Source organism: Sesamum indicum, linkage group LG7, assembly GCF_026168435.1.
Source record: "Sesamum indicum cultivar Baizhima isolate 11 linkage group LG7, ASM2616843v1, whole genome shotgun sequence".
Classification (NCBI taxonomy): domain Eukaryota; kingdom Viridiplantae; phylum Streptophyta; class Magnoliopsida; order Lamiales; family Pedaliaceae; genus Sesamum; species Sesamum indicum.
This window is the reverse complement of record NC_142663.1, coordinates 6497220-6521568: the sequence shown is the minus strand read 5'-3', so window position 1 is coordinate 6521568 and position 24349 is coordinate 6497220. Positions and strand designations below refer to the sequence as shown.

At 34.9% G+C, this 24349-nt stretch overlaps 4 protein-coding genes across 6 annotated transcripts; 1 reads left to right on the top strand and 3 right to left on the bottom strand.

Annotated features, from left to right (window-relative positions):
- Nucleotides 1-45: 45 nt before the first annotated feature.
- LOC105166161 (DNA ligase-like protein) lies at nucleotides 46-4841 on the bottom strand. Of its 3 annotated transcripts, none has more exons than XM_011085405.3 (11): nucleotides 3848-4841; nucleotides 3715-3769; nucleotides 3524-3623; nucleotides 3198-3411; nucleotides 2925-2981; nucleotides 2703-2830; nucleotides 1905-2469; nucleotides 1670-1784; nucleotides 1543-1592; nucleotides 1006-1149; nucleotides 46-759 (listed from the first exon to the last, which is right to left on the bottom strand). In XM_011085405.3, the coding sequence occupies exons 1-11, from the start codon at nucleotides 4436-4438 to the stop codon at nucleotides 514-516; spliced, it is 2265 nt and encodes a 754-aa protein (XP_011083707.1). In that variant the 5' UTR covers nucleotides 4439-4841; the 3' UTR covers nucleotides 46-513. The 3 variants fall into 3 exon arrangements, with proteins under 3 accessions (XP_011083707.1, XP_020550955.1, XP_011083706.1); XM_020695296.2 differs by having other exon boundaries at nucleotides 1543-1589; nucleotides 3198-3432; nucleotides 3848-4839; XM_011085404.3 differs by having other exon boundaries at nucleotides 3198-3432; nucleotides 3848-4836.
- Nucleotides 4842-6043: 1202 nt separating this feature from the next.
- Nucleotides 6044-8865, bottom strand: LOC105166160 (outer envelope pore protein 24A, chloroplastic). The gene is made up of 3 exons (XM_011085403.3): nucleotides 8527-8865; nucleotides 7753-8112; nucleotides 6044-6320 (listed from the first exon to the last, which is right to left on the bottom strand). Exons 1-3 carry the CDS (start codon nucleotides 8725-8727, stop codon nucleotides 6240-6242), a joined length of 642 nt encoding a protein of 213 aa, XP_011083705.1. The 5' UTR covers nucleotides 8728-8865; the 3' UTR covers nucleotides 6044-6239.
- Nucleotides 8866-12931: 4066 nt separating this feature from the next.
- On the bottom strand, nucleotides 12932-15734 carry LOC105166159 (outer envelope pore protein 24A, chloroplastic). Its single transcript, XM_011085402.3, has 3 exons — nucleotides 15454-15734; nucleotides 14382-14741; nucleotides 12932-13356 (listed from the first exon to the last, which is right to left on the bottom strand). Exons 1-3 carry the CDS (start codon nucleotides 15670-15672, stop codon nucleotides 13186-13188), a joined length of 750 nt encoding a protein of 249 aa, XP_011083704.1. The 5' UTR covers nucleotides 15673-15734; the 3' UTR covers nucleotides 12932-13185.
- A 2608-nt stretch (nucleotides 15735-18342) lies between these two features.
- On the top strand, nucleotides 18343-24137 carry LOC105166158 (uncharacterized). Its single transcript, XM_011085400.3, has 6 exons — nucleotides 18343-18448; nucleotides 19366-21013; nucleotides 21096-21174; nucleotides 21710-22119; nucleotides 23281-23379; nucleotides 23614-24137. Exons 2-6 carry the CDS (start codon nucleotides 19493-19495, stop codon nucleotides 23767-23769), a joined length of 2265 nt encoding a protein of 754 aa, XP_011083702.1. The 5' UTR covers nucleotides 18343-18448; nucleotides 19366-19492; the 3' UTR covers nucleotides 23770-24137.
- The last annotated feature ends 212 nt before the right edge of the window (nucleotides 24138-24349 follow it).

Here is a 24349-nt window from a genome sequence, read left to right as displayed (position 1 = left end):
GTTTTTTCAGGGGAAAGAAGACTGTTGCAAGGTAAAGTCAACATCTCAGCTGAAGTAATCAAAGGTTTGAAATAATAATAATAATAGAGGTAGTAGTAGTACGAATGCTCGAAGCCTACAAGCAATCAAAATTAGGAATCAGACGCAAGTGGACCAGCATTAGACGATTCGAACCAAGGACATCAAGTTGATTGTATAAAGCATATTCTTGACCCACAAAAAGCCTATTGATGGAGTCAAAATATAATAACATATCATAACCTGACGGAGGTGAGTGTTGATGTCCTGCACAAGAAGAATGAAATAACAGCAACTCGTATACTAGGCCCAATGTGGGAGCCGAGAGAGAATCTGATGGAGACTAGGCTGTTGCTTCTCCAAGACAATGTACACTGAGCTAAATTATCTCAACTTGAATAATTTGCATCACATTAATGGAAGTGGCATCTCCATCTCCTGTACCTGTTCAACGCCTTGACCAATTAGCTGCTTGAGGTTTGACAAGTTGGAGAGTCAGCTCCTTCCTTCTATCTTTGTTGGCTTTTTTGGAGCGCGAAAAGCAAAAATACTCTTTGTGAGATCTACCGTAGTTTCTTGATTACAGAGTCGGGATTGTGCTGACGATCGTTTCAAAATCTCCAGCAATGAAGTTCTGGATACTGTTTCAGCAGCAGCATCTGTAGTTTGATTGCTCATTTTGGTCTGCGTATTGCTGTATTTTGCAGTAACAGCTCTGGTGGGCCGAATTTCTTTAGATACCTGCATGAAAAAATGGGGCATCTCTTACTCCTACTGGGCTGTAGTAAGTGTACTGGTTTTGGAAAGCAGAAGAGGAACACAAGTAGCACTCCCAAGAAAATGACATCACTAATGAAGTTTTAGCCGAATAAAGAATAGTGAATAATGCAATCTAAGCCATGCTATCAATCACTGCATTACATCACCTACAAACTGATGTATAAACTCTGCTATAATAATTCAGTTTTTCATGAAGGAAAGACTCACTGTATCTGAAGAATCCTCAGACATTGATATGGAACTCCGGCTGTTACTGTCGTCCCTTCCAAAAATAAAAGATCGAAATGTTCCCGACCCTTGCTTATGAGATGATGGAATCTGATGATTCGTTACTCGTCCAAGGAAAGATGACTGCAAGTAACATTAGAAAACTACTTCAAGTTTCTTGAGGTCCAAATATAATGACATTTTCCAGTAAAAACCTCATCATAAAGATGTTGTAGAACAAAAAATACTAGATTACAGTAACTGGCATGCAGAAGAAAATTGCTAAAATTGAACAACGGGTAATATTATTTCACATCAGCAGTGAAATTGTGAAAATGCTCGAAAACTAAACAAACAATTTCTCTACAGGCCTAACAAATGCATCTTTCATATTCAAGAATATAACACTACAAACTGAATTACATTACAGAGGCCACTCTTAGTCGCTAAAATAAATTTATGCAGGTGAAGGAAAGCAGATTAAAAAATAAATAGTACAAACCATTAACTATATCATTCATGTGCAACAGATATTACCTTTGAAGAGTTATTGTTATTTCCCCCTTTAAGTACTGAGTCAAAGGCTGCTGCAATTCAACGGAACAATAAGGAACAGGACAAAGGAAGAACATGTAATATACACCATTATAATAGAATGTCTTACAAAATGCTTTCGGTTTTCTCTTATTGTCAGAAACAATATTCAGCTTCTTAATAAGACCAAAGACTTCCCTGCAACTTTCATCATCAGCAGGTGACACTAATGTGGCCTGCTCTTCCTGTTCAAGTTAATAGCATTTGTTGAACAAATTAAACTAAAACCAAATGGCAATTAAAAAGTTACACCGCAAGATGCAGTAAGGAAACTTTATGTTATGTCAAGTGCAAAAGCAACTCACTTTTCTCATAAGGAGACATTGTGCAAGTCGCCTTTGTGTGTCATCATCATCATCAGATAAATATGCATCTTCTTTGTCAGGAAGCAACTGTAGAATTATCTGCTTGGCTTTTCTAGTATTTACTCGGGCAGAATTCTGTGGCAAAAAGTCTTCTTTGGCTTCATCATCAAATTCGTCGTCATCATCATCAATTTCAGGCTCCTTGTCAGACAAAAATGTGTCTTTGAGTACCGAACCACATTTCAATCTCTGCATTAAATGATCAGTTCCTGCCGCATCTTGTTGCTCAAGCCACTTCTGATGAAGTTCATTGCGCCTTTCATTATCAGTGGGTCTTTCTTCATACTCAGTTGCTATAATATCATTAAGTTCCTCCAAATCTTCAATATTCTCATCTTCTTCATTGTCTTGGAAGCGAAGATCGTTATCACTGTCATCTTCTTCCTCAGCTTCATCATCAACAAAATCCTTTACAGGATCACCTTTTGGAGAAGAGTTACCATCAGCAATTCCAAGAGGATGAGGATCAACATTCTCTTTATCATTGTCCTCCTCATCTGACGAACTGGAAATTGAAATGGCGATCATTAACATTGTAAAACAAAAATAAGTTCTTTAACTAATATCAACATCATAACTATTCAGTATTTGAGTTCATCTAGAGAAGATGAAAATAAAGATGTGCTTTAGACAAACAGAGGCAGTTATTATGCTTGGTAATTCTAGACAATAGCAGACAGTTCACCAAACCTAAAGGTCTAGAAACTGCAACGTAAAGGAGAAGTCCCAAAAAGCTACCTGTCACCCACAGAAACAGAATCAAACTGCAGGTCCATAGCAAGTGAATATGGAGCAAAATCTTCATCTGAAGGACTCTTCAGTTGTTCATCAGTCTGTTCAGATTTAGCACTATTTGGTTCAAGATCCTGCAGGTATTAAGTTGCTAAGCATTTTAAATCGTTTGAACCAATAAATCAGCATATAACCAGCTTCTGCATACAAAGACATTTAGGAGGTAACCTGAGTATGCACTGGCGCTGCTGCTGGAAATGCAGATATAGGTTCTTCATTTGGTGACTGCAGCAAAGTGCTAAGAATAATTACTCATTCGAGAAACAAATTAATCAAAGTAAAAGGGCCATGTTTCCAAGAGCCAAATAATTCCCAAGTCCATTTTTCCCTACTCGTATCATTGTGTTTTCTATCTTAAGTCACAGAAACAGTAGCACTCCACAAGCATTTGAATTATAAGAATAATAAGCAATATAAAAATACATCATGCAATATACATACCACTTGATTTTGATCATTTGCATGGATAGTCTGCTTGGCAGCATCTTTGAATTCATTCGAGCCAGAAGCAGCTAAACTAATGTCTCCATCTAAAGGAGCAATTGTCTCCTTTTCCACTATTATCTCCACATTCTCTTCCCCCCTCTCTTCAATAGAGACATCAAGGACCAACATCTTGTCACTTGGCCGGCTGTTCTCCTCATAACCATAACTCCTGTCATTTACAACCATCATTCTGCAACCAACAAACAACTTATACTAGTTCACAACAATCATTCATTGAGAGTATAACCACAGAACACAGCAGAAGATAGCAAACTACCCACTTTCTTGAGATTTCAAGCTTTCGCTTCCGAATTTTCTCAAGAACTGATGAAATAGGCTTCTGCACCACTGGCATGGGTTTAAATGATGCATCTCTAGTTTCTAATCGGCCAAACATTAACCAAAAACACCTTCAGAAGTGCACAAAGATGTAACGGTAAATTAAAACAGCAACAAAATGTGAAAGACGAACCCCGTAATACTCTCTGAGATTCAGCATGAAGTTCCTTTAGGTACGCCTTTCTTTCCTGTGGATCCCCAAAACAACAGATCAGAATCCAATCATAAGCTGGTAAATTGAATGAACGATGTACAGATATCGATACCTTCTCCTCTCTCCTTTTATTAGAACCTCGTACGTTGGCTTTCAACTCACCACTATCACTCTTGACTCTCCTTTTCTTCTTCTTCTCATCTTCCTTCTTCTTCTTATCATCTTCCTTTTCCTCAAACAAATCCTCTTCACCAAATCTTTCCTTCTCGTTCTCGCCCTGCTCAAAACCTACGCTGGCTTCTTCAACTGCCCTTCCATTCCCATGAACTTCAGCCGCATCACCATCAAACTCCAACATCCTCTTAGTTTTCTTAACCTCCACATCGGACCGACATTCCATTTTTTCCTCGTTCTCCGTCTCATTCTCATTACGAATGCCAAGAGACAGTGATTCTTGAGATAAAACTAGTTCTTCACTCGAATTTAAGTCATTAAACTCTGGGAACTCCGAATCATTCTCCAAGGCTTCCAGTCTAGCGAAATCAACTTGTGGAAACAAAAGAGGGTCATCGATCGGGTCGGGCAACAGATCCTTCAAGGGTTTTGAATTGGATTTCTTCAAGCGCTTGAGCCGCCGATGGTGGACTTGCGGCGAGGGCTCCTTCGGCAGTGAGAAGGACTGATAATCGTCGTCGCTATCCATCTTCCAGATGTCCGGATTCGAAGAGGAAATTAAGGGAGCGGTTTGGGTTTGGATTTGGATCTGAAGTGAGCAGATACACTAAGGGCAATTTGAGGGGATAGGGTTTAGGCGGCAATTGGTTCAAATTTTGAGGAAATAGCGGTAAGTTTAGCCGCGAAAAGTTTTAAGCATTTTGCGAAGACGGCAACATTCTTTCCGGGGGGGTTCACTTTGTGCCCATAACTTTTGTGTAATTACATTAGTTCCCCTGAAGTTGTAAACAATTAGCAAGCAACACCTTAAGCACATAAGATATTACTTGGAACTCCAAAACCAAAGGGTAAAAAGTCATTTATACTGGGATAAAATCAATATCAAGGGAGACACAAGGACAACTCCAATGGTTATTATATTATAGGTAAATTACATTGACACCTCTCGAATTACGTAAAATTACATAAATATTCATATTTTTTTGTAAAATTACAATTACAACTTCTGATGAGTAGTGACGAAATATTCTTCTTATGGTATCTTTATAAGTTTTGTTTTTGAATATGAAGTATGGTTATAATTATAATTATAACCTCATGAGTTGTAGCTCTACTTTTGCAAAAGGCAATAAGGTGGTCGTGTATTTTAATCTAACCTCCTGTAAAGAGTAAACTATAGTTATTTTTCATGAGATTTTACATAATTATGAATAACCATTCGTTATTTGAAAATTATAAACATCCCTCTAAATAAAAAAATAAAATTATGTAGCCTTTACCCTCGTTTTTTTTAAAAAAAAAACATTTGAAAAATATACAAACATTCGAGAATGATAAAATAAATAATCCATAGGGCATATTAATCTATAAATAAATTTAAAATATGTAAAATTGAAATTTAGAATCCAAAATGACACTTTAGTTAGTTCACCATAAAAAATGAATGAAAAATTCAACGAAAATAGACGTATTTATAATTTTACAAAATATGAAAAAATATTTATAATTATGTTAAAGACTCGAAAAAGGCCACTTTAACTTACTCTGTAACATATGATACAATGTGCAAAGCAATAAGAGCATGAGATGAGAGATATTCTATGCCATGGCAGGAGCCACGTAGCTTTATTTAAAAGTGTTCCACTAAAAAATATATAAGTTATTGAGTTTATGGGTGGCGTGACAGCATCGTTAATATAAAATATTATAGGTTAACTATCAAATATTAGTATGATCATTGAAAATCAAGGACTACCTTTTTTATTGCATGACAAAATGTATGACATTTAAGTAAAGTAACATCCAGTATGTACTACTTGTTACGTGAATACATCACCCTAAAAGGTTGGGGAAGTGTAAATAATTAATTATGATGTCATGGTAGACTAATTAATGTAAAATGTAATTTACAATTCTATAAATTTAGGATTGGGGAGAAAAGAATAATATAATTAAGTAGATATTATTTTATACAAATTCCAGTTTTAATGCAATGGAGAAGTAAAAGGAAAAACTACGTCTCACAAGCAACGCACGTCTAAGTTTGTGACAAGGGAAGGGATTTAGCTATTAGAACATATAACCTGAGACAATGGGAAGCTAGGACAATACAGGATGGGACAAGTTGCACAAGTTGTAAGAGGAAATTTATGAATGGCATATGAGATGATGATAAATTCAACAGATTGCAATGGCTAAAAGTCAGCAATATATTGTCAGCTAGCTCATTGCAAAATCAAACAGTATAAGTATCAACACTAAAAGTATACTCTTTCGAATACAAGATTTTTGACCAGATTGAAACAACTGCAGCCGTTGAAGAAAGAAGATCACATTTCAAAGTCCCAGGTTGTTTCAGCACATAATTTTGGCATTTTTTGCTCGTCTGCCAGATTGACGGATGCTAAAATCTGCAAAGATGATATCAAGTTAAACAGAGCACAGATATAGTTGACGATACTAGTAAGAAGCTAGGAGTAAATAAGCTATTAACCCAAATCAAAATCAACTTTTATTTGCTTAGTTAATGCAATTGTGATTTGTGAAGGATATAAACGAGAAGCTGGGAATTTTGGAATAAGTTTGCAAATTGCCTGCACCCACTGAAACACTCTCACTAACAACTTATAGGAAACACAAATTGTGCAGCTGTCTAAGGGTGTATTAAGCAACAATACTTAAGAGTCTATCCACCATTAACAACCAATTGCAAAGGATACAGTTACATGATCATTAACTATTAGGAGAGTAGTCACTGCTCAGTAGTTACATATAGTAATGATCAATGAGTTAATTGGAAGGTAAGTAGATGGTAGGCAATAGGGCTGAAAACCAAATCAAATTACCCAATACTCGACTGAAATCAATCGAAAAAATCTTGTTGGAATTTGATTTATTGGACTTAACAAACCAAACCTGAACAAATTTTTTTGTTCGATAAGCTTTCAAGCTTTTTTCGATTAGTGCAAAAATAATAATATATACTTAAAAATATCAAATTACTTGAGCTTGACTCATGTTTGATCCAATTAAAGATCATTTGAGCTAGATTAGAGCAATAATTAAATCAAATTCAAACACATTTTTCTAAGTTCGATACTAATTCAAACAAGCTTGAACAATGATATGTTCGACTCGACTCGAAAAATTTGAATCCCTAGTAGGCAAAGCTCCAGATAATCACAGAGCTTGAAAATTACTGGAAGAGGAAAACAGACTTGCTATCAAGAATACTCATGAACTGTCGTCCACTACAGTTGAATAACTTTCAAACAAATATTTAGACGAAGGCATGAAGAAACTTTGTGTTTACAAGTAGAATTTGAACCAGCTTCACTAACAAGACATGGTTTGTCTCTATCAACTCCGCAAGTCTCAATTTCTATGATCATCCTCTTATTTGCTTTTGGTTAAGCACTAGTAAGACTGTAAGAGTGTTAAAAGTTTTAAGGCATCTCTAACACGTCATAAAACCAAGACGAAATTGCAATACCATGTTTAACGCATTCTGATAGGATCCAATCTTCTCTCCTATTAAGAAGCTATACAATAATAACTGCTTTCATTAGTTCTATTTAACTGGAATTTATTGTATTTAACTATCATCACTTTTCCACTAAGTTTGTTCAAACATCGCAATGATTTTCAACAAGACCTAAGAGTTGTGATCACCAACTATATAGCAATCTATAATTATTCGCTTTTCCTAGAGTCGCCACTGAATTCTTCTCATACGATGAATCACAAAAAACTAATTGACACTCTGGGAAGCTTTGTCTGACTTAATACCTCATAAAGTGCACATCCAATACAATCAATAGAAAAATGGATAACTGCATTTACCTTAAACGACCCATTCAGCTTCGAACTCCGCGACCACTCAAGCCCCAAATTCTTGCTAGATGTCTGGTAAGTAGCCCTGAACACATCATCCCCATACACCCTGCGTGAAACAGCAAAATCCCATGTATTCTTCGCCAAGTCATAGCTGGGCTCGAACGTTGTCAACCCTCCGTGTAAATAAGAATACTTCAACTTCGTGTTCCCAGTGTCGAGCACATGATTCACAGAAACCTTATTTGCCGAGTCAATCACCAACGTCCCATCCAATATTGTCCTAGCATCACCTTTCAAATGAGTGTAACTCAAGTTCAATGACTTCTCTGCCACCCTAACAGTATTCATGAATTGAAACCTAAAATCCTGCAAATCAAAGTAAAAACAAGAGAAACAAACTATTGAGAAACAACAAAATGACCAAACTAATAAAATCAAAAGAAAGCATATAAGACAACATAAAGTTTCAATAGAACAACAATGTAGCATCGTGGACCAAAGCGGTCATAATCCTTCAGAACCATCACAAGTACGCCCGGCCTGCATCTTGAGACAACCTTTATTCTCTCATCAAACTTTCAGTCAAAAAATTTCCAATGACCAACTGTCCAACAATACAATCCAAATCTGTGTGATTGAATCATTTCCAGTGAATTCGTGATTTGAGAACCCAAAAATAGTTTATAAATCGAAGAGGTAACATTTGCAATAATCAACGAGAGATTTATTAATTAATAAGAACCTCAAAAAACAGAAGGATTCTCACTAATTAGAACTCACTTTCTTGGGGACGTTGTAGTCAACGACGAAGAAGCCGGGTCTTTCGACGGCTAAAGACAAACCATTCAAGCTGGGGCCGTTGACGACAGTAGCATCGGTGATGGAGGCGCGAAATTTGAGGTCTCCGGCATTGACGGATACGGTAGCGGCGGCGGCCGCTTTGTCCGGCTCATATCTAGCTTTGAAGGAGGCCTTCATCATTTCCTAGAGTTTGGTAAGCAAATGGAAGCTGATCTGTTTACGGTGGGATTTTGTTGTATCTCGTTTGACAGCTGATAAGACAAGAGCGTACTACAATTATTGCACGAGGTTCAACCCAGTTCCCGATGCCCCAGCTCTCATTCTTATTGCTCCGGCTCACAGCAATTCGCTAGCGCACAACGCACCCTATTTCTTCTCCTTTTATTTTCGCTCTTAAATATTGAGATAATTACACCATTCTCTTAAATTTGGTATAATTACATAACTTTTTTATGAATCGAAGAATTACATTTAGTATCTTTAATATTTATTTTTTTAATAAATTAATTTATTTTTTAATTAAATTCATTCAATTTGCAAATAGAATAAATTACAACGAAAATTTCTTAAATCTGACATAATTACGAATATTCCCTCTTTTTTTTGAAAAATTACAATACTCCCTAATTTTAACGGTTGTCTAATAATTATGGGTAAATGTAAATTTCATTAATATAAGTAATGGTACAGTACAACATGTGTTCTTCAATTGGTTTCTCCCTTAACCCAAGGAATACGCTATAATTTATACAATGCTCGTGTACTGACTGATGAAGGTAAATTGACACTCAGAATCCTATGTTTGACATCATCAGTGATCAGGATGCTCAAAGTGGCTGGTGTCCGCTCAGTGTGTTCAAATCTCCTCAAGTTCCTTTCCCTCCGTATGTGGTAGACACATGCTGCAAGTAGTGTACGGTAAGCGATATTGACAATGTGCTTACCTCTTCATTTCCGCATCGCCCACTCAATATCCATTGCCCAATCCCTGTTGGGCCAGTGAAATCGAATCCGTCTATGAATTTTAAGTAGGCACTGACGACTATATCTGCATCGGAAGAATAAGTGTGAATGAGATTCCGTAGCTCCCTCATCGCACAAGATGCACGCTCCAAGATGAGATAGCCATGGTTTATCCATAGATGGTAGTTTCCCAAGTATTGGGAGCCATAAAATGAACGAACGACGAGGTATCTTCAACGAGCCCGCAAGTAGCAATGACCATCCTACTTTCGGCTCAGGGGGATCAAATAATCGGTAGAGGGCCTGAGTAGTAGGCTACCCTCCGTCAAATCTCCACACCACTCGATCCTCACCTCCAAAAATAAATGGGAGGTTATGTGTGATCTCGATTGTCTAATAATTAGCCCATTCCGTTAGTCTCCATTAGTTCTCTATCCATTTTTTTGTGGTAAACTGACTAAAATGTCCTATTTATTTTTTTAAAATTTTTTTAGTGATTAAGTGAATAATTTTTCAAATTTTTCATTCACTCCTTCCGGTTCTTTTATAAATTTTTATTTTTTAAAAAAATTACAGTAAAGGCATAATTGACAATTTCATACCTCCATCCAAGGATTACATAATTTCATCAAACATTAGGGGGTATTTATAATTTTTCAAACAACGAGGGGGTATTCGTAACTATAATCAAATCTCATGGCGGTTGTTGCAATTTACTCTTTGCAAATATTATAAAAAAATATATATATTTACCATCGATTGACTTATTAGTAACCTATTGCAGGTCAAATAAATATTTTCAGATCAAACTATCTTTAAACGTCTTCAATCTTCATACAATAATGTAAGTGAGAAGGTATATTTATTATAAGGATATTTTAGTTAAAAAAATTAATAAATTAATCAAATGTAATATGATTTTTCAAAAATTCTTTTATTAATATCAACAAATTAAAAAAATTTGATTATCAAGTGATATATATCTTAGATAAAATCAAATACTAAACATAATTTTTCAGTAAATCTATTAGAAAAACACCAAACCTCACATAGAGCAGTATAACTATAATACTTGCAAACAACAAAAATTCATAAAAACTCAATTTTGGGGGAAAAAGAAAAAAAGGATTTCAATTAACTGAACTTTTAAACAAATAACTTCAAATCATCCCATATTAAATAAATTGACTAAAAGCAAAACGTGTACAATAAAAGATAAACAACACAGACAAATTTCCATAAAAATTCAACTCGAGTTCTTGCTACCATAATAATTATTTTTATACCCAAATCAATTGAACAATAAATCTCATCTCCCTCTACAAAAAAAAAAAAAATTAAATTATTCTAATAATTATTACAAATTAAACAAATAAAAAATATAAATACAATTAATTTTTACAAATTATTATTCCCACAACGAGGACGGGTTGAAATTCACAAACAAAAGGAATTTTAGTAAGAAAAATAATCTAACATCGATGAAAATTACAAAATAACAAAATTTTCTTATTGATTGAGTGGAAACCGTGTAGTTCTAACCGTTAGAGAGATTAAAAATGAGGATGTTGAAAATTATTTTTTTTAAACACGTTAATGTAAATTTTGATTGTTATTTTTATTAATAGACAAGATAAGTCTAGATATAAAGATTAATAGACCCAAGCCAAAGCCAAGCCCTATCGACCGCTGGGGTTCGACAGGACTTGACTTCGCCCCTGACAACATGAGATGTTCTAAAGGGGTTCCATGGATACAAAAGTTAATATTAGAAACACAAATGTTTTTAAAGACTTTTAATTGTATTACATATTGAATTATTGTGTATTTAATTTTAATTATTCCAAAAATTGTTATATTTTGTCACTTAAAACTTTAGCTATGTATGTTCTTAAATTATTGTGTATTATATTTTAATTATTTCAGTTATATTTTATTAGTTTTAACTTCTTATTTTTGTCATAAGTGTTAAAATCTCTAAATCGACCGAAACCTTACCGAATTGTACTTTTGATTTTGATTTTGAAAATGTCGATTTAAAAATTTATTTTATAAAGCTGTGAATAGAAATTCAATTTAAAATTAGCTTAAAAAAAAAAAAACTATAACACCCCTAAATAACACTAGTTATCAAAATTAGGATTCGTCATGTTTTTTCTTTAAGCCACATGGAAATGTAATTATTTAGAAAATATTATATTTATATAGTTTCTTAAGAGAAAATGCTTGTATAATCACGAGTTAGTAGTTTCTTTCTCAATTGCAAAATATTTATTAAAAAAATAATATCATTTATCAATATTAATTAAGAAAATAAACATAAAATACTTGATTGATTAATTGAAAATAAATATGATGAGATTAGCTGTGGCAATTGGATCCGAATCTAGAAAAATTAATTCCTAATGGGGTGAATTCGAGTCCAAAAAGTGAAGATCAGGACAGTAGTGATTGGGACTGATCCCCAGTCCATTAGGACAAGCCCCGAAAGATTTAATTTAATATATATAAGTTTTTAAAAAAAAATGTATGTAGCTTGACTAATTTTCCTATCCTTCCCGAGGACCTAACCCCAAATTTAACAATACTTAACGACGACGAAAATAAAAAAGTTGTTGTTAATATGTAAATTGTGTATTGATATGAATAGTTTGTGTTTGAAAGTTGTATGAATTATGATTTTTTTTTTCTTGACTTAAATATGTGACTTGGATAATGAACAATTCTATTTATAATTAATATATTAATTTTTTTATTTTTATTGAACAATTGAATATTTAGAGAAAGAGAGAGAGTCGGGTCTAACTCGCTCGACATGTTTTGCGGGATGGGGCAGGTCCCCAATCCTCCCTGGAGTTGGGAGGGTGGGTCTCGAGCCCATCCTAACCCTCCTCATACCTGTTCTATTGCCACTTTTATACGAGATTCATTTATCACGCAACATAATTCATTAGGGACCTACAAAATTGAACTTAATTAAATATATAACTCATATTGAACTCACGACCATGGCAATATTTTTCATTAATTGCCTAATACAATTGAATTTATTAAACACAACCCAAATTGGATACAAGTTACATTATTTTAAACCCTATCCAAGTTAAAGTTAGATGATTTTAGTGACTTGGCAAATGAGATCTGTGTTGATTATAAGGTGGACACTGGGAATACGAAATTGACAACTTTTGAGCTCATCTATAATTTGGGGAAGAACACACATGGAATTTGTTGATTTACATAGGTTGCAGAAGGATGTTGTTCAGGGCTACCTAATTGTGGCATCAATTTCATTTATTGCATCACTAGATGCTCAAAAAATTGCTAGGACTATCAAGCTTTAATTGAGTTTCTTGTCATTAACTAACAAATAGAGTTGATGGATCATGACTTGAACAGGTGATCATACTACAGAACACAATAAATCAACTTGAGTTCTCAAAGGTACCCATAAAGCTCCAAAAGTTGGATAGAGGAATTCATCTCTTCTTCAAGAAGAAAGAGTTCTAAAGACAGTAAAATACATACATAAAGTGAAAGTTCCCCTGACAAAATGCAGAAGTTGAACGAGGAAATTTATGAATGGTATAAGGTACAGTCAATTCAACACATTGCAATAGCTAAAAGGTCAGCAAATTATTACCAGCCAGCCCATTGCAAACAGTATAAATATCTTCAATAGATGGGCAGACGTGTATTCTTCCAACCGTAAGCTTCTCGGCCAGATTGAAACCACTGCCGGCGATGAGCAAAGACACAAGGAGCTCGCATTTCAAAGTCCCAGGTCGTCTCAGCATATAGTTTTGGCATTTTGTGCTCATCTGCCAGATTAACAGAGGCTGAAACCTGCAATGATGATAACTGAGTTAAACACAGCAGAGATATAGCAGGCGATATTAGTAAGTAGTTATGAGTAGATAAGTTATTAACCCAAATCAAAATTGACTTTTATTTGGTTAGTTGATACTATTGCGATTTGTGAATGATATAAATACACACTGGATATGTGTGAAAATTGCCTTCACCAAAACTGAAAGACTCCCACTAACAACTTATAGGAAACACGAACCCTGCAACTATCCAAGAGTGCACTAAGCAACAGTCGCAAAGGTCAATCCACCATTGACGACCAAATGCAAGGGATGCATATAACTGCATCATTAACTATTAGGAAAGTAGTCACTACTCAGTAGTTATATATGACAATGAGTTATTTGGAGTGTAAGTACTTGGTAGGCCAAGCTCCAGAGTTTCGCAATGAATATTACTGGAAGAGTACAACAAACTTGCCATCAAGAGAATCCAAGATTACTCATGAATGGTCCACTACCGCTGAATACATAAAGGCATGAACAAACTTTGTGTTTACTATTAGAATCTGGACCAGCTACGCTTAAAAAGGCATGGTTTGCCTCCAGCTCTGCGAGTCTCAATATCTATTATCATCCTCTCGATTCTCGTTTGATTTAGGTTAAGCACTAGAGAGTTGAAATATTTATGGCATGTCTCACAAATCATAAAACCAAGCATGTTCTAACTCATTCTGACAGGATGATGCAACAGAATCCAATCTTCTGTCCATATAATGCTCTTGAGTAATAACTTCTTGCATTAGTGCTATTTATTCTATTTAACCATCGTCACTTTTCCACTAAGTTTGCTCAAATATCTCAATGATTTTCAACATGAACTAAGAGTTGTGGTCCCTAAATAAATAGCAATCTACTATTATTTGCTTTTGCAACAGAAGGTCCACCACCAAATCCTTCTAAATGTATGAATCACAAAGAACTAAATCAAACATTGCGCAACTTTGTCAAACTTAATGCTTGGTAGATTGAACTAATAGCGAAACAATAACTGTTACTTACTTTGATTGACCCATTCGACTTCAGACTCATTGACCACTCGGCCCCCAAAGTCTTGCTAGATGTCTCATACGTAGCCCTCAACATATCACCCCCATACAACTTGCGTGAAACAGCAAGCCCCCATGAATTCTTCCCAAAATCATAGCTGGGCTCAATTGTTGTCGACCGTCCATGCACATAAGTATACTTCACCATCACATTCCCAGCTTCCGGCACATGATTCACAGAAACCTTATTTGCTGGGTCAATCACCAAAGTGCCATCCAATATCGTTCTACCATCACTTTTCGTATGAGTGTAACTCAAATTCAATGGCTTCTTCGCCAGCTTAAGACTTTGCGAGAATTTAAACTGATAATCCTGCAAATGAAAATCAAAACAAGAGGAATAAACTAATGAGCAACAGCAAAATGACCGAATTAACAAAATCAAACTCGTCATAAAGGTTCAATAAAACAAAAATGTGGCAACGGACAGTAAAGTGATCATAATCCTTCGGAACCATCACAACTACGCCCTCCCTGCATCTTCAGACAACCCCATTCTTGTTCAAATGTTGTGCAGAAAGAGAAGTACTGTATTGAACTCATAGCTAGAGAAAAAAACAGAGCAAGCTGCTGTAGTTCTTCTCTGATATGAATCGTATGAGCTTACAGGTAAAAATACAATTGGAAGAGAAAATATCTGCAACTAACCCAACTAACAGCTAACAAAGAAACGGTCTGGAAAATAAGAAAAACGTAATACAAACACGACTTCAAGGTGCTAAGTAATCGCAGGGGAGGACAGAGCAGTGGCAGCAGTATCACCTGCAGCACAAAACTCTTCTCCATCTCCATGAATTTCTTCAATTCTCTAAACAAATTTCCAGTAACAAAATTTCCAATATCCAACAATACATTTCAAATCGGTGTGTTGAATCACTTTTCAATGAATTCGTGTGTTTATTACTCCAGAATAGTTTATTAAACGAACAGGCAACAACTGCCGTGACCAACAAGAAATTCATAAACCAAAAAACCTCGAAAAAAAAAAATAAACAACGGACGAATGTTCAGTAATTGGAGCTAACTTTCTTGGGGACGTGGAAATCAATGGTGAAGCGGCCGGGTTTCTCGATGGCTACAGAGAAATCGTTCCAGCTGGGGCCGCCGACGGCAACATTACCGGCAATGGAGGTGTGAAGGTTGAGGTCGAGGGCTTTGAAGGATACGGTGGCGCCGGCGGCCGCTTTCTCCGGCTGACAATTGGCTGTGAAGGCCGCCCGCATTTCGTACGTGGATATCGCCATGGTGGCGGTTGTTTTGCGGCGGGTCAAAAGTCAAAGAAATAAACAGAGTTTTGCCGTTTCGGTTCATTTTGTAAGAGAATTTCTCAAAAAAAAATAAAATGTAGAAATTTGTATTGCATTCGGTATGTAAGAGAATTTTGGTTCTTCTTTTCATTTTGTAACTGTTTGTTTATTTTTGCTATTTCCTCTCTCTCTATATATATTCCTCCATTCCATATATACACATTATGTATAAGAGTAACATCATATATTATATTTTAAAACATATTTCATATACGTAACGTGTGTATATTAAATGAAGTAAAAAATTAAATAAATTTTGTTAAAAAATATTTAATTCAAAATGAGGCTACCAATCATTGATGTTTACGGACCGGACATCAAATTGGACAAATAATTGAATCACTGCGACACTAGTTCGATCGATTGACTCAAATTATATTATATATATATATAACATATTAATACATTAACTAAGATAATAAATATAAATATTTAAAAAATTTCAAATAAAATTTCATTCAATTAAACAAAAATAATAATATAAAAACAATAATAATGAACACAAAAAAGAATTCAATAATTTTATAAAATTAATACATATAAGATGTAATAATTTTAATTTTCATATTTTATAAAAAATAAATTATATTAATAAATAACTAATATATATGTATATTAATTGTTATATATATAAATTAAATAATATATATATATATATATATAAATCTCCCACCAACTGCTTTGGTTCCCTACTCTCCCACCAACTGCTTTCCTTCCCTGCTCCCCCACCAACCCCCTTTCTTTCTTCTTCCCCTACCCTCCACCGCCAATTTCCTCATTTTTCCCTAATTCCACCAACACTCTTTCCTTCTGTCCACTCCAAGTCCGACGCTGCAACTCGCCACTGATATCAGCTCCACTTGCCAACCGTCCTCTCCCTTCTTCTTCTCTTTATTTACCATTTTTTTTTTTTGAAAAAAATATAAGCTGAGTTGGCTGTTTTTTCAGGTTTTGATCGTTTCATACTGGATTTGACCATTCCGGTTCTCATTTTATGCAACATACCAAATGAGTCACGATATATCCAATGTTTGACATCATACCTTGTCCGTGTGTTTTTAAATATTTTAGCATAAATACATACATATATATACACACATATTCATAAATATATATAAGAATATATGATTTGACAATAAATAGTATTTTTTTATCTCAAAAAACACAACATTAAACATACAATACTTATTTTAAATTATCTCAAAAAATAAATTTCAAACATATATACTATCTCTAACACATACTTATTTTATTTTTCTCTTTTTATCTCCATAAAACACAACAAAACACTCAGAAAATGAATTCAAGTACTATGGTTGTTTTTCAAACTTATTTTGAATTATTATTGAATACAAAACAAATCGTTTTGGTTTGGTTTGATATTAATCGAACTGGATTTGAATTGAATCGTACACAAGCTGAATTTGAGTAAATTGGTATTTTAAAAATATTTTTGTTATATTTTAACTAATCGAATTGAGATCTAAAAGTTGTCAAACAAGAAATAACTAGACATAATTACATTCTCCTCCCCTGAGGTTTAATGTAATTACATATAGACTTCATATAGTTTGGAAAATTACATCCAACACCCTTAAAGTTTGCTTCCGTCTAATAAATAAGTACTCTAGTTGGTCAAAATTCACTAAATTTATTGACATTAACAAAAAAACTGAACAAAAATCGATATCTGCCCTCGATTGACTTATTATTGATTTATTGTAAGTCAAAATTTTCTTCAACTAAAATACTCTTATAACGGTGGAGATTTACCTTTTCACATGCATTAATTCATGAAGGCATATAAAGGTAATTTAGACAAAAAAATATATATTTGACCTGTAATAAATCAGTAACAAGTCAATTGTGTATAAATATAATTTTTCTTTTTTTTCTAATTATTTTCTTAATATCAATAAATGGGGTGAATATTAACTAATAGAGGGATGTCTTGTTAGACGAAAGCAAACCTTAAAAATGATAGACGTAATTGTTTAAAGCCACAAAAAATTTATATGTAATTACGCTAAACCTTAAAAAAAAAAAGTATAATTATCTCACAAAATTATATTCAAACTCAATTTGCTAAATTTAACGAATCGATCCCAAGTATAAAATAATTTGATGAAATTTTCGGTCTTTTCTTGGGCTTCACAAGAATTCTTTGGGCTATTGTTCTTTTATTTAGTCATAAATTATAAGTGATGTATATATGTCAATATAATTTTAAGAAAAGTATAGATTAATACGAGAAATATAAAAATAAAAGTATTTTTGTGTTTTTCAAATAGATGGAATAAAAAAGATTAATTCTCATGTTTTTTTTTAATTAAAGATAATTTACCCTATATGATATAAGAAATGAGTAAAACTTCGATTTTAAAAAATAAATTACTCTCTATATTATTAAAAAAATAAAATAAATTACCCTATATCTAAACTGTTATTAGAGGGCAATTTGCTCAATTTCTCAAAATACAAGAGATAATTCATAAATTTTTCTTCTTATAGAAGTTCATTTTGCTAATTTTCCATATTAGATGGGCTAAATTGCAATTTTTCGCTTACCAAAGGCGCGGGGATTTAAGAAGCGGAAAGCCCTGCTTCCCGCCAAAGCGTTTGCCGCGAGAATACCTACATCTCCTCACCCTCTCTCTCTCTCTCTCTCTCTCTTCGCCGTTGCTCTCGAGGTGACTTTGATACTCCTGACGAGGTGAGCCTTAGAGTTATTCTCCACTCCAAGATCTGCTCTTCATTTTTCAGATCTATTTATTCTGTTTAAGGTTTTGTGAAATGCTAGGGTTTTAAGCTACGTAGCACAAATGTTACTCGTACTGCCATTTCCTTGGATACTATTCTGAGCTCTTGCGAATGAGAGAGCTGCTCTGAATGAAAAGCCTGATTCTTTGTGTATTGGTACTTCAATTGCAGAGATTTTAGCAAAAGGCGTGTAATAGGAATTTATATTCAATATTGATCTGCATTAGATCTGAAGAGATCTGTGGAGTCACTGAACTTCAAATCTTGGATAATGCTGAAACTTTTTACTTCTTGTTCCTTTAAGTTGCGTATCTATTTTCAGTTTGATGATTTTTGAACTTCATATGGTTATTTCTAGCTTGGTTGTTTATTCGTGTAATCTGGAAATTGATAAAATTAATGATTTCTTTAGGAGCTTACCTGTGAGTTTGTGTTAAGAATTTTTTCCTTGAAATGTGAACCAGTGCAGTGTGCACATTAGGTGATCTCAACATAAGCATAAGAAACTTCACTCCTTGATTGTCTGGATTACTTTTATGTGAGTTTTCTTTTCTGTACTTCTAGTTATATTGGATTTTCTTGAAATTAATTTACGTACTATGTCTATATATACTAATAAGTACGAAAGAGTTGAATTATAACAACTGTAATTATTTTAATGAAGGACACTTGTACTTGCATGGTTAACATTTCTACAATGACTATGCTTTCTGGCTTATATATAAGTCCCTTCTTGAGATTAAAGTTCCTTCCTAGCTTCAATAGTTTGAATATATATGCTAGCTTCCATAGTTTAGAAATGTGAAAAGAAATTTCTTTGGTTTTCTTCATTCAAGTCTAACTTCCATCAATGCTTTGTGGTCTTGGCAGCGCATTTTTCCAAATTGGTGTTGGATTGAATTCATTTTTCCGGTTGATCTATCATAATTTTGCTGCTGCGGGTTTGTACACCAAATAGCAACAAGAAACATTTGATTTTGATCTTTTCTATATATTAATGGAACTAAGGCGTTGTGAAACTAGACATTTTATCCAGACTGTTAGGGATGGTTTGGTGAAAAAAGTTAGCAACATAAGTTCCCATGGAAGGCCAGTTATTCAATTCAAGACTTTAAAGGATGTGTATGAGAATGAAGATATCAAAAGACTCCAAGGGTCTCCTTCAAATTTGGTATTCAACTACGAACAGTTGAAACGTGAAAATTCATGTTTTCCAGTGGCTGATAGAATATTACAGGAAGTAAAACATGAAACTGATGAATTTGTTCCTCGTGCTGATGATGATGTGGATAGTGATGTGGATGATGACACCACATTGAAACAGCTCAAGGTACGATTGTTAAAAAAGAAAAGGAAATCCATACACAGTGATGAGGATACTAAACAGGATAATGTGAATGAAAAGCCAGTGGAAGATGAACCTGATCTTTATGAGCCCCTTATCAATTGGAAACTAAAGCCTTTAAAGGCCTCAAAGGCTAAAAGGAAACACATGAATCTAGATGTTGTCTCCTCTTCAATCATTAACTTTTCTATTAAATCTGAAGAGCATTTGATGTCCGAAGGGTCCTCTCAAGTTGGTCGTGAACTAGCTCCAGTTATTTGCGTCAAAGTCGAGGTTCCAGATGCTGAGCAATTAGGATGCCTAGATAAAACCTCTTCGGCTGATGACTCATCTATTGCCCATGATGAGGGACTAAATCCAGTTGGGATACTGTCCAATGGATTTCAGCAAACAGCTCTGCTTGAATATGGAGAACCACAATTGTCTGGCGGAAAGTACGAAAACTGTGTTACTAATGAGACCTTATTTGACCATCTGGAGGACGTAGAACCTATTTCTGTGCTTGTGCCCTGGGATGGAACACGTGTGAAGTTAGCAACTCCAGAATCTATTTGTGAAGAGTTTCTCGATTCCCCCCCTTTGCCGACTGAGAAAAGAAAAGAGACAAGGGATGCACATTCTTGTATCAGTTCACCACCTGAGGATCCAGAGTCAGATGTTTTTAGTCATTCCGGAAGTTCTTCCAGTATTGAAGAACTATCAGAGCAAAGAAGTAGTTCTGGCGTTCGAGCTCCTGATATGGCTACTAATGGTATTGGTTGCAGCGTACTTCATCAGGAGCTTAACTGCATCCTCTTTGAGGATAAATCTAATGCAGATTTTACATATAAGCAAGATGATTCTATGAACAGTCCTGGCAAGGACTGTGGCTCTCAAGTGAATTCCATGATTTCATTGAGGACTGATGAGAGTTTACTTTCGGTAGAGGATGCTAAAGCTGATGAGGAGCAATCTTCAACATGTTCCTCTAATGCCATTAAGAAGAATGACTTACATTGTGAAGGTCCCGTTGAGGATGAGTTACTGAAGGCTGAGGAGAAGCAGAAGCCAGCATCTCCTGTTTCTGGTACAGAAAGTCAGTCATCTTTAATGAGCCGAGCTTGTGATAGCAAGGGAGGAAATTCTAAACCAGAACCATGTCAACCTCCGGATAGGCTCCTTTCAACACGAAAAGTAATTTTAGTTTTCTGCATGATGTTTTTGTTTTACATATATTGCTGGAATCATTTGAACTATAATTAGTATGTATCTGCAGGTCATATCTCCATCTTCCCAAGAACAATTGCACTTGGTGATGAAATCGTTTCAACTATGTGACTATGCCGATCAAGATGGTAAAACAAATTGCATGAATTTCTCTGATGTATAATGAGTATTTTTCATTCATAATTGGGCTTGAAGAGCAGTGATCCATTGAATTTTTCTTAAATTACACTAAAGATAAAGCTAGTTGAGAAGAATGCCAGAAAAAAATTGACTTTATCTCACGGACATTGCTTTATTATCCTCATGAGAAAAGGAAAGCGACTGCGTGAATGTAATATTTAGTGAGGGCTTTTCTTTAAATGTTATCCTAGGTGCTCTAGTCTAATGGTCTTCTAGTTCTAGATCTGGATTATGGTGTTTAAGGAACTTGTTTTGGTGATAGAAAGGTGAATATGGAATCATCCCTACCACCTCTGGTTTCTCCCCTAATTATGATGCCCTTTGTTCAGCTCTTGTAAAATTTCTACTTTCCACGAGAATAGCTTTTGTACTTGCATTAGGTTTTGGGATGTAGACGTTCCTAACCATGCTGTTATTTTCATATTCCATGTTTCTAATATTTGTGTCTACATTTGTCTTGAGCGTCCTGTTCCATGTTTGCAGTTTCAGATTGCAAGAGGAAGCTCTTTGGAAAACAAACTGGGAAGAAGGCTTCACCTGTGAGATCAGATATCCAATCTGATAAAGTAAATGTTAATCATCATAGACAGTCTGGTCAGGTTAGCCAGCAAAAAGTTATAAGTCCTAGACATATCATGAAGAAATCACACATTGCCAAAGGAAATCTTGAGGGTCCTCGTTTCTCACGTACCTTACCGAACCTCAGTACTGGTTGTACCTCCATTCAAGGTTGTTCTGAAAGTGCTATTGCATTCTCACAGCGACAGATGCATGACATGGAGTCTCTTGCAGTGAAGCTGATAGACGAGTTAAAGTCCATGAAGGACATTGTAGAACAAAAATTGCTTTTTGAAGCATATCGCAATGTTTCCTTGAAAAATAACGCGGATGAGGTATGTATCTGAATGTCTAATTTAGGTTTTATCTGATTAACCATATTTAAGGTGCCATATGTTTTCTAAGCTCTCTGCTGCAATAAGACTTTAGTTACAGCAGTTAGTAATGACAATAACATACCTTTTCCCCCATTAATTCTTCTAGTAGAAGGTTGTAATTTATCTTTGAATTTGCTAGTATGTCAACATAGAATGTTCCTGGTGCTCTGAAAAGTATTGATTAGAACTGTACCAAGTACCAATGTCTCTCTCAAGTGGCAACTACTGTTTGACTTTTGAAGTCTGCGCATATCGTCTTGCTTGAAGACTATGTATGCATCATTTTGGAACTTTATTTTGCCTCCAAACTCACTTATACTTCCACTTCCTGGAGAAGTTATAGTGGATTTGAGGCTACATTAAGTTGATAAATGTGCCTAAATTGGTTAACAGACCCAGGCATATGAGGGGAGCTATTACATATTGCCTTTACCAAAGGACTTCAAGTTATTCTTGTAAAGAAAATCTTAGATCCCATTTTCTGTACTCCAATTAGGATCCACTTCAATCTTTCTGTTAGCTTCATGACGCCCAGTACAGGTGGGCTTCCTTTTGACATTTAGCTATTGTCAGTCTGTAGGCCCTAAATTAAAGAGTACGCTTTTGAGCCCATTTTTGGAAATGCATTAGTTTAATTGGTTTGAGCTAAAATTAGAGATTGCATAATCCACAAAGTTTGTTGCCAGAAAGCCCACGATTCTGGCTTCATAATAGTTGATAGGATAACATTTCCCATTTACTTTTTGAACCTTAATGATGGTGGAGATATGTTGGCAGTGCAGTATATTTGAAGCTAATGCTATGATATTTTTAGCATCATTTTCAACTTTCTGTATCTTGTGTTCAAATTTAAATGTCCATTCCACAAAACCCAACTTGATAAACAGTTTTTTCAACCCAATTTTTTAATTTAAACTGGCAATTCTGTTGTATTTGTTCGGGGGTCCTGCTGAGTTGAATATATTAAAAGGTTTACTAGAAGTTCTCAATATCCTGTTTGATATTAGATTAATACGCATGCGCATGCTTTAGATTTCTGAAAATGCATGAAAACTGCATTTGCATTTAGATAGGTACAGAAAACTGCCTAGCTTAGATATGTTTCTTTCTTCTTGACAGGTAAAATCGGCCATTAACAATGCTAAGAAGGTTGAGGAAATGGCTCGAAAGTGGATCTCTGTGATGGCTAGGGACTGCAACCGATTCTGTAAAATAATGGTCTGTGGCCCTGCTGTACTCTTGTTTACTCCCATTCACCTTCTGAAGTTTATTTTAATTGATAATGAATTTTTGAATGAGATTTGAAAATATTGAACAGTTATCATGCTCAAAACTAGTACTTGTCAAGCTATTTTATTAGCCAAATGAAGTGCTTTAACAGAGCTTTTAAAGAGTAATTGTGTTATAGACTTTGGCTCCCCCTGATTTCACTTCACTTTCTGTTCATTGTAGAAAATGACTCCAAATAACACAACTGGTTCCAAGGATGCTGTCCCCAGGTCGAGGAAGAAGATTATATTTGCCGATGAAGCTGGTGGAAAGCTCTGCCATGTCAAATTTTTTGAAAACAATGAAACTTCTCCCATTTTCGATGATGTGAAACAGTGAGGCCATTCAATTTAGCCTTGATGTTGTATATTTCTGCTATGCGCTCATCTGATGCTCAACCAGAGAAGCAGTTCCAGGTGGTTGCAGCATCCTTCGGTTGCCCATCAATGATCAAACTGAAGGTACCTTTGTGCATTATTGTGCCTTTGTATTTCGTTTTCCATACGAAGTACTGGATTGACCATTGGAGTTGTTGAAATGGTCATGACTCATAACCCCTTAACATCCCCTGAGAGTTTCTGTGATTTAGGATCTCCCTGTATTGTACCTTGTATTTTGTAATTTGCTATTACCACACGTGGTCCATATCTTCTCTGTTCAAGGCGAAAACCATGATTGATGCTCAAAAGAAACTTATTTATTTATTATTATTTTCTAAGAAATGTTGCAATAAAACAGTAGCAAAAGAAATTTTCAGGTTTGTCGTAGAATGATATGCAATGAAGAGTTATACTTTTTGTGTAGTAGGACATTTGTTAAATCGAATTATATTTAGGTGAGAAAATTCGGGTTTGTACCCGCTATAGAGGATTTATCCATCAATATATCCATGTTTAGTAGTAAAAGAAACGAGATGGGG